At 34.0% G+C, this 15,447-nt stretch overlaps 1 protein-coding gene across 1 annotated transcript in view; it reads right to left on the bottom strand.

Annotated features, from left to right (window-relative positions):
• The window catches only part of LOC121081620 (contactin-associated protein-like 4), a 260,711-nt gene that overhangs the window by 43,658 nt on the left and 201,606 nt on the right, over positions 1–15,447 (bottom strand). Inside the window, exons 12-15 of the mRNA XM_040580814.1 lie at positions 13,533–13,652; positions 9,309–9,506; positions 3,934–4,090; positions 609–736 (exon numbers count right to left, since the gene is read on the bottom strand). Coding sequence (XP_040436748.1) covers positions 609–736; positions 3,934–4,090; positions 9,309–9,506; positions 13,533–13,652 — 603 coding nt within the window. The remainder of the gene's footprint in view (positions 1–608; positions 737–3,933; positions 4,091–9,308; positions 9,507–13,532; positions 13,653–15,447) is intronic.

Below are 15,447 nucleotides of genomic sequence, written 5' to 3'. Positions count from 1 at the left end.
ATTACTTTAAAATCATTTCTTCACACATTATGTTTTCCTGGTTACTGCATACATATTCAGGATGTATAAACTTTACTCTTTGAATTACTGTATAAATTTCTAAATTTTAAATTCTTATGTGGAGTCGAATTTTTGCTCATATATTTTGTATACACTGGATGAATCTCCCATATTTTAGTTTTCCTAGTTGCACAAATACTCAGAAGAATTAATATGTCTACGATTTGGTGATGGAGGCATGCATATCTAGTGAAGGGTATGTCCCCAAGATATGTCAACCTGTTATAAATTCCCCTTCTTGTAATGCTTTATTCATAACTTAATTCAAATTGCATAAAAACATTGGATTTTGTACTCAAAATACCAGTTTGAACACTATACTATTTCTGTCTTCATTATTGTTGTGTATCTCCAAAAACGTATCTTTACAATTTTACCCTGATTTGCATTGGACCATAACACTTTGTCTTTTTCCTTTCTAATTACTAAAAAAACTTGGTGATTTTTTTTTTCAAAAGTGTATCTTAGGCTGTTGACCAAACAGTGTTTAAAATGTATTGCAGTCAAACACCATTGTTGCTTAGCAAAACTCTGCAGTTGTTACTTACTGTCACCACGGCAAAGCAAAGGCCCCAGTTTGTAAGCTGCTTCAGAATTTGGTCTGTCAGTATCTGTGATCACAATTTCAGTTACTGGTAGATGCTCCTTGTAGGAGAGGAATCCAGTATCATTAGTCCTGTAAAGGTAAAATGAAAGCCACAGCTGTGCTAAATATTTCTGATAAACATTTCATTGACACATTGCTAGGGGAAAGGAAATATTTAAATTCTGAAAAAATGTGCTGCATAGCTCTAAGGGCAATACAAGCAACCATAAATACAAATGTATGCTTTGGTGTTAATATTGTGTTCATTTGACAAGAATGAAATAATTTCATGTGAAGTGGGTATTTTTACTGTTGTGCTTGTCTGCAAAGGTATGAGAAAAAACTTTTTGACACAAATGGGTACCAAACTGGCTGCCTAAGTTAATGTATTTGCTCAAGTCAGTAATTTTATGTTCCTAGGAATATACAGTATCTATAATGGCCTGTCTCTTCATAAAGGAATATTAAATGGCTTAGTATAATTTTCAAATATGTTTAACATATTTTCTTCAGTTTTTTACCTTGAAAAATGTTAAAAATTAAATAGAAAAATATTAAGTCAGGCTGAGTGTGCAGGAAAAAAAAGCATATGCTGCAAATATGTAATTAGCAGAAAAGGAAATATGCAACCTAGCATCAGAGTACACACCCAGTACTTGCAATCTTAGGTGAAATTCCTCATTTGAAATCCTTGTTAATTTAATGTCGGAACTGAATTTCTAAATTTCATAAGCACCAGTTTTGGCCCTAAAATTGCTTCCCCTGAACCCATGGAAATATACAATCACTCAGGGTCATTCTGGAAAAATCTATCTGTCCATTCAATCCACTTATAGTTGAATTTTCCTTTTAATGGGCAAAGCAAATATCTCAGAGACAATAGTACAATCTCAGAGAGGTGAGGCGATCTGGAACTCACACTGCTCAGAGATTAAACATGAGACACACACCTCAGCAAGCAAGCCACGTTCCTCTGGGAATGTGTTTGGGTTTAGTAATCTCCTCTCTCAGTACACCATGCACTGGGACTGAGACAATGAGAAAAGGTTCCAACCTTATGTTGAATGAAATTAGTGATTTTTGCTCGTCTCCTCCCTCCCTTTACTAACATTACCATCTTTCGCTTCTATTCAATTTCTATTTATCTGTTTTGGAGCACAGTGCAAACAAATGTACAATTTTTTTCAGGAAAGTTTTTTTTTTTTTTGTAAGGGAGGAATACAAAACATTTCTTAAAAACGTTTGAAGTTTTTATGAGGTGAGATATTGCAGATATTTTAGAACTGAAAAAAAATGCCCAAAACACTTAAATCGTTCACTTCTGTAAAACTATGCTGCAGATAAAAGGAAACTAAGTAGAAACTAGTTCTGCAAAGAGGATTCGCATTTTTGTAGATCTTTAGGAGCAGGGTTTTTTTAAAAAACATGTCTTTTTTATTTTAGATTTTTAGAGACTTAAAGTTTTGGAACAGTCAAACAAGGAGTTTAGAGCTAAATCTATGTCCAAATTATAAAATACAATGATGTCACTATCAAAATAGAATATCAATACCATATTTTCAAAACTGCAACACATGTAACTCTTGATTTTCTGTGTTCAGAAAACACTTCAAAGAAGAACAGCTTCCACCTACTTTTTCTGCCCTACGAACATTATTGAGTCAACTGATTCAAACCAGTAGTCTCTTGGGAACCAAATATAACATTAAGCACAACTACGAAAATAAGTGTAAACATAGCCTCCATAACATTGCAGTTACAGGGATAAATCTCCACTTAAAATGAAAACTAAAATATCAGAAGTGGACACATACAGAAATACAAAGCAAAAATAATTATATTTTCAATGTAATACACTCATCAACATATGCAATTTACTGAAAGTGTTTATAGTGAAGACTTGCATGCCATCCTCTATCTACGTTATTTACAAGTACGTTAATGATTATAAATTAACTTATGTGTGTGAGGATGGATTAAATGAATGACAAAACTAGGCAAGAATGTATTACATATGCTGGCAACTCCTCAAAATCCTGTCTCAAAAAGCATTTATCTTTTACCACTTTTGCTGTTAGGCATCAAAAATTGTACAGCTCAGTAATAGGGAAACTCCTAGCGTACTATGTTTAATCTCTTTATTAGAATGAGCACAGCAGATATCACTCTTTGAGTTTTACTGCAGATGCAAATTCTTTCCCTACAGAATCTTTTGAAGCTTGTGAAGAATTGTTCTTTGAGTAACCCTTTGTTGTATTTTCATTTCTGTATCTGCTGAGTTCCCTGCTCATGATGAGAGAATAAACATTTTCCAACCAAATTAATTAGTTGTTTATTTAAAGGAAGAGTGAATATCTAGCTTGATATAATAACAATGCATTGCTTTATTTTGGACACATGAAGATGTCTCTAAATAATTTCCTTGCATTTTTCTATTTTCAAACACGTTTCAAAAAATATATATATTAACATGCATACATTAACACACTCATTGAATTGGATTTATGAAAATTAAAAATACTTCTAAAGTTTAAAAGCTTAAAAGTTTCTTCAACAGAAAAGCTTTCATTTGAAAAGTGCCTTTCTGCTTTATGAAGTCCTGTACTGCAGTGGAGGTATTGTTGAGAAAGTTGTATCTGGTCCTTTTAAGTGAAAAGTCAGGTTCAGATTTGACATTGTGACAGGAATTAATCTCTTATATTACTTAATTGAATGGCATCTTTAATAACATCAGAGATAAGCACAAGTGGAAGATGAACATTTTAGAAAGCCTTCCATGCTCTTAGAATAGGATTCTATATGAGTGTTTTGCTTTGCTGATAGCGAGTGTGTCCAATTCTGATGATCTAAGTGGTAGATGACAAAAAAGGGGGTAAAAAGTCTAAATTCTTAAAGTTTTAGTTAAAAAGTATGCTAAAGGTTAACTGACTTTTTTTCAGAAACTTTTATTTTAGCTGTAATTACTTTTAGTATTCTAAGACTAATAACTGAAGTTCTACTAAAGACCAGAGCTAATGTCTTAATATATATCATGCAATACACCACACAAAGATAAAGTGTCTGTATAAAATTAAACCTTCCTCAGAATTCAGAATGAAAGAATTAGCAATATTGTATACAGTTAGAGTTTTATGAGGAAGTATGTCCTATATCAAAGACATGGGTAACACTGTAGTAATTTAAATTTACAGCGGCCTTGCTGTTCTAAATGTGCTAAAATCTGTATATGCTTTTAATTTACTTTCCAGGAAAAAAAGTATTGTGATTAATCAACAGTAAGACGTCACCATTCATCTCTGTCTGCATCACAGTTGCAGTAATGCTGGGAATCAATGCAGTTCCCCTCTAATCCACAAGCACATTTTTGTGCAGCAGGCAAGGAACCTCCCCAGTAAGTCTGTGTTTCATTGGTTCTTCCAATCCACCAGCTCAGTGGCACCCCATCTAAAAGGTAGATCAGAGAAAATCAGTGCCCAGTTTTGTCTCCTACTTCTCTCATTTTTTCTTGTACAAGCAGATTTCTAAATGGTTAAAGAGAGAAAAATCACTCCTCAAATCTAAAAACTTTAAACAACGGGGGGTGGGGGGGGGGGGTGGGGGGGGGTGGGGGGGGGGGAGGGAGAGAATTACTACCTTTATTTGTAAGCAATTATTCATTCTAATACTTCATTATCAGGTATTAAATGATTGTCACAGATTTTTGCTAGCATTACTGGAAAATGGAACTCACAGTTCCTAGCTCAGCCAGCCATGATATTAGAATCATTTATCTTAAGCAGCCCATTTATATAACTCATTTTAAAATGGTCCATGAAAAAGAAGACGCCACTGCACTAAAAATGAGGGTAGTTTATATTCCCAAGTAAAGATCAATTTCAGATTACAGAACTATCAGCAATAGAATGAGAATAGTTACAGGAAAGCTATGCCGAAACAGTCTTGTCCCACTACCAAGAGTACTTCAGAGTATTACTACCCCTATCTGTGAAAGACATTAAGCAGTTGAATAGTGGTGTTAATCAGAAATGAATAAAGACAGTTGTTAGATCACAGGCAGCAGATTAATAATTTATACACTCAGAAATCATGTTGATGTTGCTCCCATAAGCAAGTTGATGTATCTGGTAAGCAGAACTGAAGTTTCCCAGGACTATTACATCTCTGTGTGGTGCATTCAGCCAGCATTGTTTGTAGCAAAATGATAAAATTGGATGTTTCCTTAATGTTACAGTACTGCAGATTAAGTTTAAAGGTGCTGCCAAGCAGGTACAGCAACAGAAATTAGACACAGAACAGAAAATAACTAAAAGATATGAAGCATAAAGAGAAACCATCTCAAATGAGAAGGAAAGATGATAGATTCAATGCATGAAAGTCAAGGCATGAGAAGAAATCAAGTACTGTTAAATTATAGTTTCTTATAGATGCACTTCTTTTTGCTGTTGCTGAAGCTCCAAGTTTTGAGCAGCAGGCCCCCATAAAGAAGCTGGAATTTATCCTAGTCTCAGCTTTACTTAAAACTGCCGCTGCTTATTAAACCTCACTGTTAGATATGACTTCAGTTAGCTGACAATCTCTGAGATTGTAAACATATTGACTGCATTCATTACCACACAACTGTCAACCCAGCAGGCCAAAAAACAGGGCAAGCAGTTTCTGGAAAAGCCAAACTTGCATAATGGCATCAATGTCCAATATCAATGTTTTTGTTTGCAAGACATCACAGGAGGAAGAAAACCTGGAGACAGTTTATAAATAATTTATCAGACAATACTTTAAAAAGCTTCCAACAACTAAGACAGTAAAAAGCAGAATATTTCTGCTGTTTCAACAGCATGTCTGAGCTTTATACTGCAGTCATGAATTAATACTCCCAGTCTTTCACTAGGGACATTGGGTTATGTTTAAAAGTTAGACTCAGGTTTTTATTCATACAGAAGAGTGAGGAGAGACTATTTACTGAAATGCTGCAAGTTCACACTGATTAGCTTAAATTGCTATCCCTGTTTTGGTGGAAAATACTGCCTAAGTAAAATAAAGCTATTAATTAAAATGGCTAGAGATTTCTTCATAATGATCACACAAATGTATTAACGGGTGACTTCTTTGCAAGCACTATCCAGGCTGATTGAGTATAACGTATTCTTAAAATACAGTCAGTTTAGAATTGCTACATTGACTGCTTATTCCAAAAAAAATTTCATGTGACCATCACCAAATTTTGTACTTGTCAGGCAAAGCTAGTGGAGATCATATATAGCAGGAGTGGGAGGATTTAAATTTTGCAGGCAATTTGGTAACACACTTATTTGCATTTCAAGCTCTGATATTTCATGGTGTCCATAATACATGAAATAGAATAAACTTTTTTCAGTAAAATGTATTTTGAATATTTTTTCAATGTCATATATGTTTCACTTATTAGTTATGTGTGCTTGATTGATTTTTGCTTGTTTGATTTGTAATTCTGACTGTAAAATCATTTAAAGAAACATAAATAAAAACCAGCAAGCAAATACATAATGGTGATCTTAAACAGGAAAACTTGGTGAAAACTATCTTCAGATGCTGAGTAGATGAAATAACAGCTAAGTCAGCAAGTCCAAAATTTGAAATTGTCACTTTAACTTCTTAAACTTTCCTTAAATTTTTTAAGCATTTCTATTTAAAAAAGAATTCTTATTTAGCTCTCTGAGCTCTTCTAAATAGACAGAGCATCCTATACAGTTTAACTACAATTCACACTTCTAATTGCAATGTTCTTACAAAAATTTCAAATAAAGCTTCTAAAGTTTATGGTACTATGTCACACTGAGACGCTAAAAGTTAGAATGCATATCGGCTAGAGATGTCTAGAAATTATATGTTTCACATAAATATAGGTGAGAAATACATTTTCAAAGCACACAAAAACACAGAACTAGATTTTTTGGTAACAGTTTTAAATATTAAATTACTACTCTTCAGAGGGAACAAGTAATACGTTCTGTCTTCAGTCCATATGTTTCAATTGAAAGATATATCTTGGAGAAAAAATGCATGCAAACATGAGAGGATCCCTCACTCCTTTTCCGCCTGATATTCAGGAGATAAAAAAAAGATGCATTTTATGCAGTGGCATGACCTTAACATTTTCGAAAGATACTAGAATTCTCCCCTTCCATTATATCAGCATATTCTACTTTTATATTTGGAGAAGGAAGAAGAAGATAAATTGGAGAAAATTTGAAAAACTTCCTTTTATAGTCTCATACACAAAAGCCTAGGGCTTACATTTTGTTGTGTTGAAAGACTAGAAGTATTTCACAATATATTCATAACACACTGACTGTTGTCAGTTTAGATGAGTCCCAGCTGTAATTAGGGCTTGTCTAAGTGTTGCCAGTTGTCCTTAACAGTAGATAGCATGGCTACTTCTAAGACTGTACATACTATATATATACTGTGTGTATGTGTTTAACTTGTGGATATGGTCCTGGGAACTGACTCTAGGTGGCCCTCCTTGAGCAAGGGCACTAGACCAGGTGACCTCTAAACATCCCTTCCAACCTCAGCCACTCATTGATTTGTGATTCTACAATTCTAAGGCTGTGCAAATTCATACAGTTTGCTGCTGATGTGATTCAGATGCTGAAAACATCTATTTCAATAGATACTCTAGGTGCATGGATTACTGAGTTTCCTGAAAAGAAGTACAAACACATATAATATTTTTGGGAAAAAAAACCCCAAACAAACCCAACAACCAAAAAACCAAAACCCCACTTCCCCTTGTAGGTGAGACCTAGCCCTTCAAAGCACAGGGCAGTCTGTATCTACAGAGGGGCATCTTTTCCCATGAACTTAATCTCTTTTTACTGTTACCATGACTGAATGGGTCAAAAGGATCCATCCTTATTAAGTCATCCACCATGATCACTACCCTTGAACTAAAAAAGGGCAGATCTAAATCCTGGAATATAAAATTCTGAAAATTATTTTAAGGGAGTTATTTAATTAAGAACACTAGAAAAGATAAGACAAAGTTAATACATCTTTTAAACAGTTACAAAAATGTGGCTCTGGCTGCTTTCAAACAGTAAGGGAATCATAAACCATAATTCTCTTTAATAAATGTTTTTATTCATCCCTATATCACAAAACTCAGTGTTTCCTTTTTTAAGTGGCCTCACTGCAGATGCAAAGACTGACCGTCACTTGATCCTAGGTTTCTCTTACCTTAGAGTGCTCTTTTTCAAAACATACTAAAGGCCACTCTTCAGAAGAATGGCAAGTTGCATTTTGGTACAGTCCATGGTAATGTTTAAGCAAAGAATGATTTCAGAAAATCTGTAGAACTCACAAATAACTGCCCCATGCCTATTTACTCCTAGCATTCAAAACTAAATATTATATGGCTTAGCGCAATTGACTGATTGGACTTTTTTAGCTTTCTAGAGAAAACTACATTTCTGTGCAATCTCATCGAATCACAAAAAAATGTAGAAAGTCCTGCTTGCCTGGGTCTTCCATTGTCGTCTTCTTAGTTCTAAATATTTTTTATGCTTTCTAGCTTGATCACTGCTGAAATTGGGGAGTTGGAGAGGTAGGGTTTATTGGTTTTTCAGGGTTTTCACTTAGTCTATGGGACAGTTAATAGCCAAAAGATATGAAATACCTAGAAAGCACAATCTTGAAACCCTTTGCTTGGTGTAAAACAGGCTTGGAGTCCATACATAAAATGGAGGTTCAGTGGGATATCTTACGCAGTAGGTTCATTTATGGCCGCAGAGAAGTTTTCAAGCAGATATTCTGCCAAGAGTGAATTCTAGTCAAAGAAGTCCAGTGGTGTTTACGACATAATTAGGAAGAAAGAATACGTAAGGAAAGAGTTTAGAGAAAATCAGAGACTTGCACTCAGAGGCCTGCTCTCTGCTTAGTAGGAAAGAATACCAAGAAATTAAATTGAGCAGTTTCAGAGTTTCTGGTGGACAAGTCAAGCAATTTCATTTAGTTTTTCAAAAGACACAAGACAATGAGATGTTTACTTCCACATTATTTGGACTACATAGAATGGATTTTCAAAGCAAAGTCTGTTATCAGCAGCTCTGTGTCAGTAGGCTATATAACTTAATCTTTCTTTAAGTATGTCAGAGAATTTCCATGATTTTTTCTCTTAAAACAATTATAATTTGACAATAATCCACATTTTAACTATTGCTTTTTTTAGTGAATACTTATATTGAACAATGGATTTTAATGTTATCAATGCTTTTTTGTCAAGAACTCAAAATATGCTCTTTATAGTGTTCAAAAACATTCAGTGATGAACTTCTGCTGATATCTATGCAGTAATTTGTGTTCTTTTAAGGAGATATTTCCTCACTAATTCCTTAATTAAAATTTAAAAATCCCTGGAAGGCAGACCAACAGGAGCTCTGTTAATAATAATCCCTGTTAATTTCAAAGACTTATAAGAGAAATTAACTTTGAAAGCACTTAATTCTTCGAACAAAGATCATTATGAACTGACATTTCTGTTTTTCTGCTTCAAAGATCTATTTAAAGTAGTTCAGGCTCTTTAGCAGCAAAATGCCATAACCTTGATAGCAATAAATACCTTCAGTAGCCAGTAAAATAAAATGCGCTATGTAGCATAATACAATTTCTCTGCTTTACTTACCTGGCTTATCTAACAGCCTTGACTTTTTGCAGTGGTAAGCAAGCTGCTGTTCACAGTGCTCTGCATGGTTAATTGTGGCCTGAAGCTGGTCTAGGCTGGCAGAGTACTTGAAAGACACAGTGTGGGGGTTCTCTCGATTAGCACTTTTGACTCTGGTTAGGTTGGTGTTGTTATGCTGTATAATTGTCCACGTTGTATCTTTCAAAACAGATGTGAAAAGTGATAAAGAATGAGAAGTAGTTGCAAAAATTGGTAATGAAAGGAGAATGCATGATGAAATCAACCAAAGTTTAAGATGACTTCTTTAATCACAAAAAATGCTTTTGGGCATATGAAACAGAGACATAAATCACTGAACAAAAATGAAAACAATTAATCATTGTCTCTATTCATAAGTATATTATCATACCATGACTGTAATGGGTATTCAGCTTGTTATGATTATTGAATAAGGAAACAGTGATGACACCCAAATAATTGTCTCTTGATTAAGATATGGCTTATATGGTAAATTTCTATGAAAGAATAGAAAGAAATAATACTATTTTTACTTTTCCCAGGCTTAAATTATTTATAAAATATCACTAAATCGTATCCTAGTATCTAGCCACATTATATAGATCACTATAATTTGAATTAATCATTTTGTGTGACGAAATGGCCTAAAGCATTTTTTCTATTATACCAAGAAGCAAAAGTAGCTTGCAAATACTGTATTTACTATAAAAATCAGATTACATGAAACTGAGTTATTCTAGCCATCTAAAATCAAATATTAGTCATTATTTGAAGTAATATTCAAAACCTGTATTTAGGCAAGGATGAAGAATCATAGCTTCTGAAGTTCAATACAAAGTTGCTTCCAGACACATGATGTAATATTAATTTATGCAACACAATAGTATGCCTACTTGAATTGGTACTGTAACATGATGAAGTGCTAGTTCACAACTGAGAGCTGCTTTTCTCTAAAAGACATACGGCTCTTAAGTTGACTTTTAGCTCAGATAGTGCTGGGTAAGGCAGCTGCGTACTTCAGTGTGATGTGTAGACAGGCCTTGTGATTCATGTAAACTGAGGACATGCAAAATATTGCCAAAATGTTTATTCGAGAAGCAATTCAACTGTGTCTGTAAGATTTTTTTTCATTAATCACTAGTAAATACTCAATACTCCAAATACTATTTCTAGAAAAATATGTTCCAAAGTTATGTTCTTGTAATAAAAGAGCAGAAAAGACTTGCATATAAATATGCATATAACTTAAATGCTTTATTAATAAACAATATATTGCATGTTTATAAAAGGTTTGTGCTAAGATGTACGGTCTACTGTGAAACAGACTTTCTCCAACTTGGAGCTATGTTGCTTACACTAAGCAGCAAAATGGTTCAATAGCTTTCCAGTTATACTGAAACTTCACAAATATTCTTCTTTTAACTTCCTACAGCAATTATGGAAAACATTTTTAGTTGTAAAATATTACTACAATGCAAAACCACACAGATCAAGAACTAAACCTGAAGTTACAATACTTATATGAAGGCATTACTTTAAAAAACTACATGAGGCCATAGGCTAAGTACTATGTGTTTACTTTGAGACTAGGAAAATTATTTTCCTGTACACTGAGACACAGTAAGGATGAAAGTGGCTGGCATCATAGCACAGGAATGCATCCGTCACTGTAGCCTATAGCTTGCATACAAGGAAATGCAACATCAGACTCTCTGCTCGGGGGTACAGAGGTTACTCCTTCCATGTTCTTTGAAATAAAAATTGCCCTAAATATTGGTGGCTGATAAAGGCTTATATGATTCTGCTGTTTTATACTTTTGTCATCCCCCCCTCACCTATGAATAGGAAAGTACAAAGCTTACTGTTTCAGCTTCCACTTGCAGAGATTGTAATAGTCTGACCACCCATGACTAAAATCCACTTCAAGGTAGGGGTGGGCAGGCTCCCAGTTAAAACCAGTCTAAGTTAGTTAAGTCGAGTTTCAATTTCTTGTTAACTGTATTCTTGCATCTTAATGGCCAGTGTAATTTGGATAGATACGGGAAATACTATTTTTTCTAACTTGCAGTATTGATGACAGTATTTCTGGTGTTCTAACCGTAGTATTTCTAACTATTTAACGGAGTGGTATTTTATTTTATTAGCTTCCTACAGGCCCCACACTGTTGATATTGTAAGATATTTATAAAGAAGAAAGAACTTATGGTCACTTAAAGGACAAGTATTCATTAGAAAACCTAAAAGAAATATCAAGGCTAGGTGTTTTTTCAAAAATATTATATTAAAAGCATCTATTTATGCAACTTTTTATCATTGATTACCAGGTTTCAGTCAAATTATAACATTTTATTAAGTACATGCTTACAGTGTCAAAAAGCAGGTGGCTGAAAATACAGCAAATTTACATTTGTTTTTGTACATGCACATACACACAGACACAAGTATATCTAAAGACTATGCTGAACATAAAAATTAAGGCAAACCGGTCAGCTATCATATTCATTGTGAAACTCCCAAATATAAAAACAAAAAGAAAAGCATAGTCACTGCATAGTTTGGTCATCTTAACTGGCAGTGTGGACTGTAGGCTTTTCCTTCCGAAACTGACCTCCAAGAACAAAACCAGGGAAAGGCATCTCTCTCCCAGCTGCCTGAAAATAGAGCCCATGAACATCAAAGACAGGGCAATGCTGTAAGAAATGTGGGCATCTGAATTCCCTGCCTCTGGTGGGAAAAGGGAATACCAGTCATGAGGAAACTGGGAACAAAACAAATACAGAAGATTCAGCCTGTCAGGCCCCGCCTTGAGAAGAACTGATCAATGATGTTTGCTTAATGTGGTGAATAAGGAGTGACTGAGGAAAACACTAACAGCTGTTCATGGGTACACAAGGATAAATCAGACACTACACTGTACCCTGGAGTGTTATACACACTTTTAAAAATTGCCATCTTTCTGCCACGATTCTTTGGTCTCTTTTAGTCTCATAGGATACTAGGATATTTCTTTTTAAGGGTCTGTGCCAATCTGAAGTGTGCCCACCTTGAGCTAGCACAATTCACTGTAGAAGTCAAAGTCAGGAGCTGACAAGATGAGAGTACTTAAATTGCACAGACTGATTGAAATTATAATTCTATTATTTCACCACATAAAATAAGAATTCTTTAGATTGCTGTGAAAATCAACCAACACCATGGACAGAGAGAGTCCTGTCAGTTTCTCAAGAAACAGATGTGACCACAAACTGTTTAGAAACCAACATCAAAAGCTTGTGATAAGATTTCTAAGTCAAGTTCTCAACATTTAGGACTAGGACATACCTCAACCAAATTCAAATGCAGCTTATTCATGTAGTCTTTTAATAGTTCTAACTGTGTAAAAATATGTTTTTGTCACATAAAACAATAAAGTGTTTCCATCATTTTGACAGAAAAGCAATTCAAATAAAGAGAAGGTAAGTAAAAAAAAAAAAAGGAAACAGCCACACATAAAACAATAATGAATTTCAAAATTACATTTAAACGCAAGCTTCATTGAAAGGACATATACAAACAGGCATACATAAATATCAACTGGTTTGTTAAAAAGCAGACTGACAACAGACTTTCATGTCTAAAACTTATGGTGATATAAATGGTCAGATACAAAGAAGTGGGTGCAGAAGAGGAGGCAAGGTGCCTGAAGGTGAAGCTGCGAGGGTTCCACTGGTTGCATTTGCATTCTCCAAAAGAAGTACTTGCACTTAGAAAAATGAAGTTTAATGTCTATATTCCTCATAACAAAGAGCAGTTGTAAACTGCAATTTTTCAGAAAGCTATAGGGAAAAATTGCGAATTTTCTTGTAAAACATTAACTTATCTCTCATTTATTTAAATATTCTCAAGAGGTTGTAACTTCAATGAAAACAAAGTTGCTCCCCCAAAAATAACTGGTATGACATTGTCTCCATATGGAACACATGTCTGATTTACGAAAAACACAACAGGAATGCAGTGTTAGCTTCACAGCCTGAATCCTGTTATTATTTTAATTTCTCTGCCTAATTTCTCTGCCAGTATTCTGAGCTAAGGAGTCACCTTCATTTTGTTGTGCATGTATACATTAAGCTTAAGAGCTACAGAAGCTTCTTACATGATAATTCATGTTGCAATATAATGAGCATGCATACAGACCCAGCTGTAAGTAAAGGAAGTTTATCACCTCACCTGTCATATTACAGTATACAAGAAATGGTCCCAAGGGGCCACTTCCATCTGAATCAATATTGTAAAAGCCTGAAGTGTTCCCTCTGTGCTTATAGGCTTCACATGATTGCTCATAGATGGCTGTAAAAGAACACATTCCATCAGAAATGTAATGGTATAATTTACATTTTATTCAGAGAATTAAAAAAAATAGTGCATGAAGCCTGTGAATGGGGAACAGAAGTTGTGTGTGTTCAATGATAAGGAATATAGAAGAAATCACATAACCAAAACTATACTTTCATTTGAATTTACAAAGTATACTGGGTTTTATTTATCAGGGAGATTCCAAGGGGCATTTTCAAACATTTTCTTCTGTATTTCAGGCTGGAAAATTCATGGAGGAAACTGTGAAATGTGGGTGAGTAAATGGTTGTGAAATTTGCCAAGTAATGGGAATACGAAGGGTATTACTTACACCCTGGTAATCAGAGTTTGAGAAAACAAACACTACCTCCCTCAACCTGATCAGATTTTTGTTGTTTTTATTCATGTAACAGAAAGTAGGCACTGTTTCTAGGTGTTCTGATTGTCTCTTGGCATTTTTTGTCTCTTATATTTCTTATTTTTTTCCCCCTTTTTAAATAGAAAGGCAAATGGCTTGTCAGAGACTCCAGTAAAAGAACTAAACAAGCAAACTCAAAATGCAGATTCTTACTCCCATTTCATGTATACTTTATATCATTCAAGGCCTGAATAAAAGTCTGTGATGACTTTATGATCAAAAACATGAGAAAAAGGACTTATGAGTCTACCTCTGTACTTAGACAGGAAACACTGATGATAATGTCACAGCTAGACCGCATTAACCTAACTTCTCATTTAACCACTCTATTGCTATTGAGCAGCCATACTGTTCTGGTCTTTCTTTTCAAAAGTAAAATGTGTGCTCTATCAGCTATTATCAAAACTTGAAAACACTCTGCCAAAAGAGCTGTTAGATTCAAAAAAAAAAAAAAAAAAAAAGTTATGAGTGCTATACAAATAAAACATAACTCCACAATAACTATTAACAGTCTAGAAGATTTTGATCTATAAAAATTCCGTTTATTGGATTTTTTTTAAAAAAGCTATAAAGTACTAGCACAGTAATCCAAAAGAGGTGCTGTTTTTTAGAAAGAAGATAAGTTTTGCAAGAGTGTGATCTTTGCATTTTTTGCCTAATGGTTACTGCCATTATGTGGCAACAACTATCAAAAATATTCACTTAGATTGTTTACTCTATGAAATAGTCAGAATGCACAGTTTTTGTAATTTTCAAATGGAATTTTATGTTTCCTTACAGTAAATAAACTTAGTTAAATTTAAACATGACAAAAGAGATTCAATTACTCATTAATAGTTCTATGAACATGGGAGCTTGTATACTAATATTTTCAGATCAGTAACTTATTTCTAAGTTTATAATGAATAACATTTTTTTGAGAATTCAAGGGATTTTTATTTTTTTTAAATGATACAGGTGTGATAATATGGCCAAAAAATATCCTAGGTTCTTGATTTGAATTCAGTATTAAAATAACTAAAATCCGCTACTAGGCGTCTTTTATTTGATATCCATAGATACTACATGTTATTAATCATAAACATCTTGGAAGACTTTTGTATGTATTTTTTACAACGACTAAGAATTCAATCACTCATCATATCATTACATTTCTTACAGTGTCCCAAACACTAGGAAACCACAACTTTCACCTCTCCTCATAGACATAATCAGTTGATTCAACACACACTTTTTCAAGTTATAATGAATGAAATCACCATCTTTACTTTGGGCTTTTCATAGATCTATATTATACAGTGTGGTATTCAAAAGCATCTGTACTATTGGCATCCTTTCTTTGTTACACAAATGTTCTTAAAATTGTTATTT

Source organism: Falco naumanni, chromosome Z, assembly GCF_017639655.2.
Source record: "Falco naumanni isolate bFalNau1 chromosome Z, bFalNau1.pat, whole genome shotgun sequence".
In the NCBI taxonomy this organism is placed as follows: domain Eukaryota; kingdom Metazoa; phylum Chordata; class Aves; order Falconiformes; family Falconidae; genus Falco; species Falco naumanni.
The sequence above is the reverse complement of the archived record's forward strand: the minus strand, read 5'-3'. Positions and strand labels throughout refer to the sequence as shown.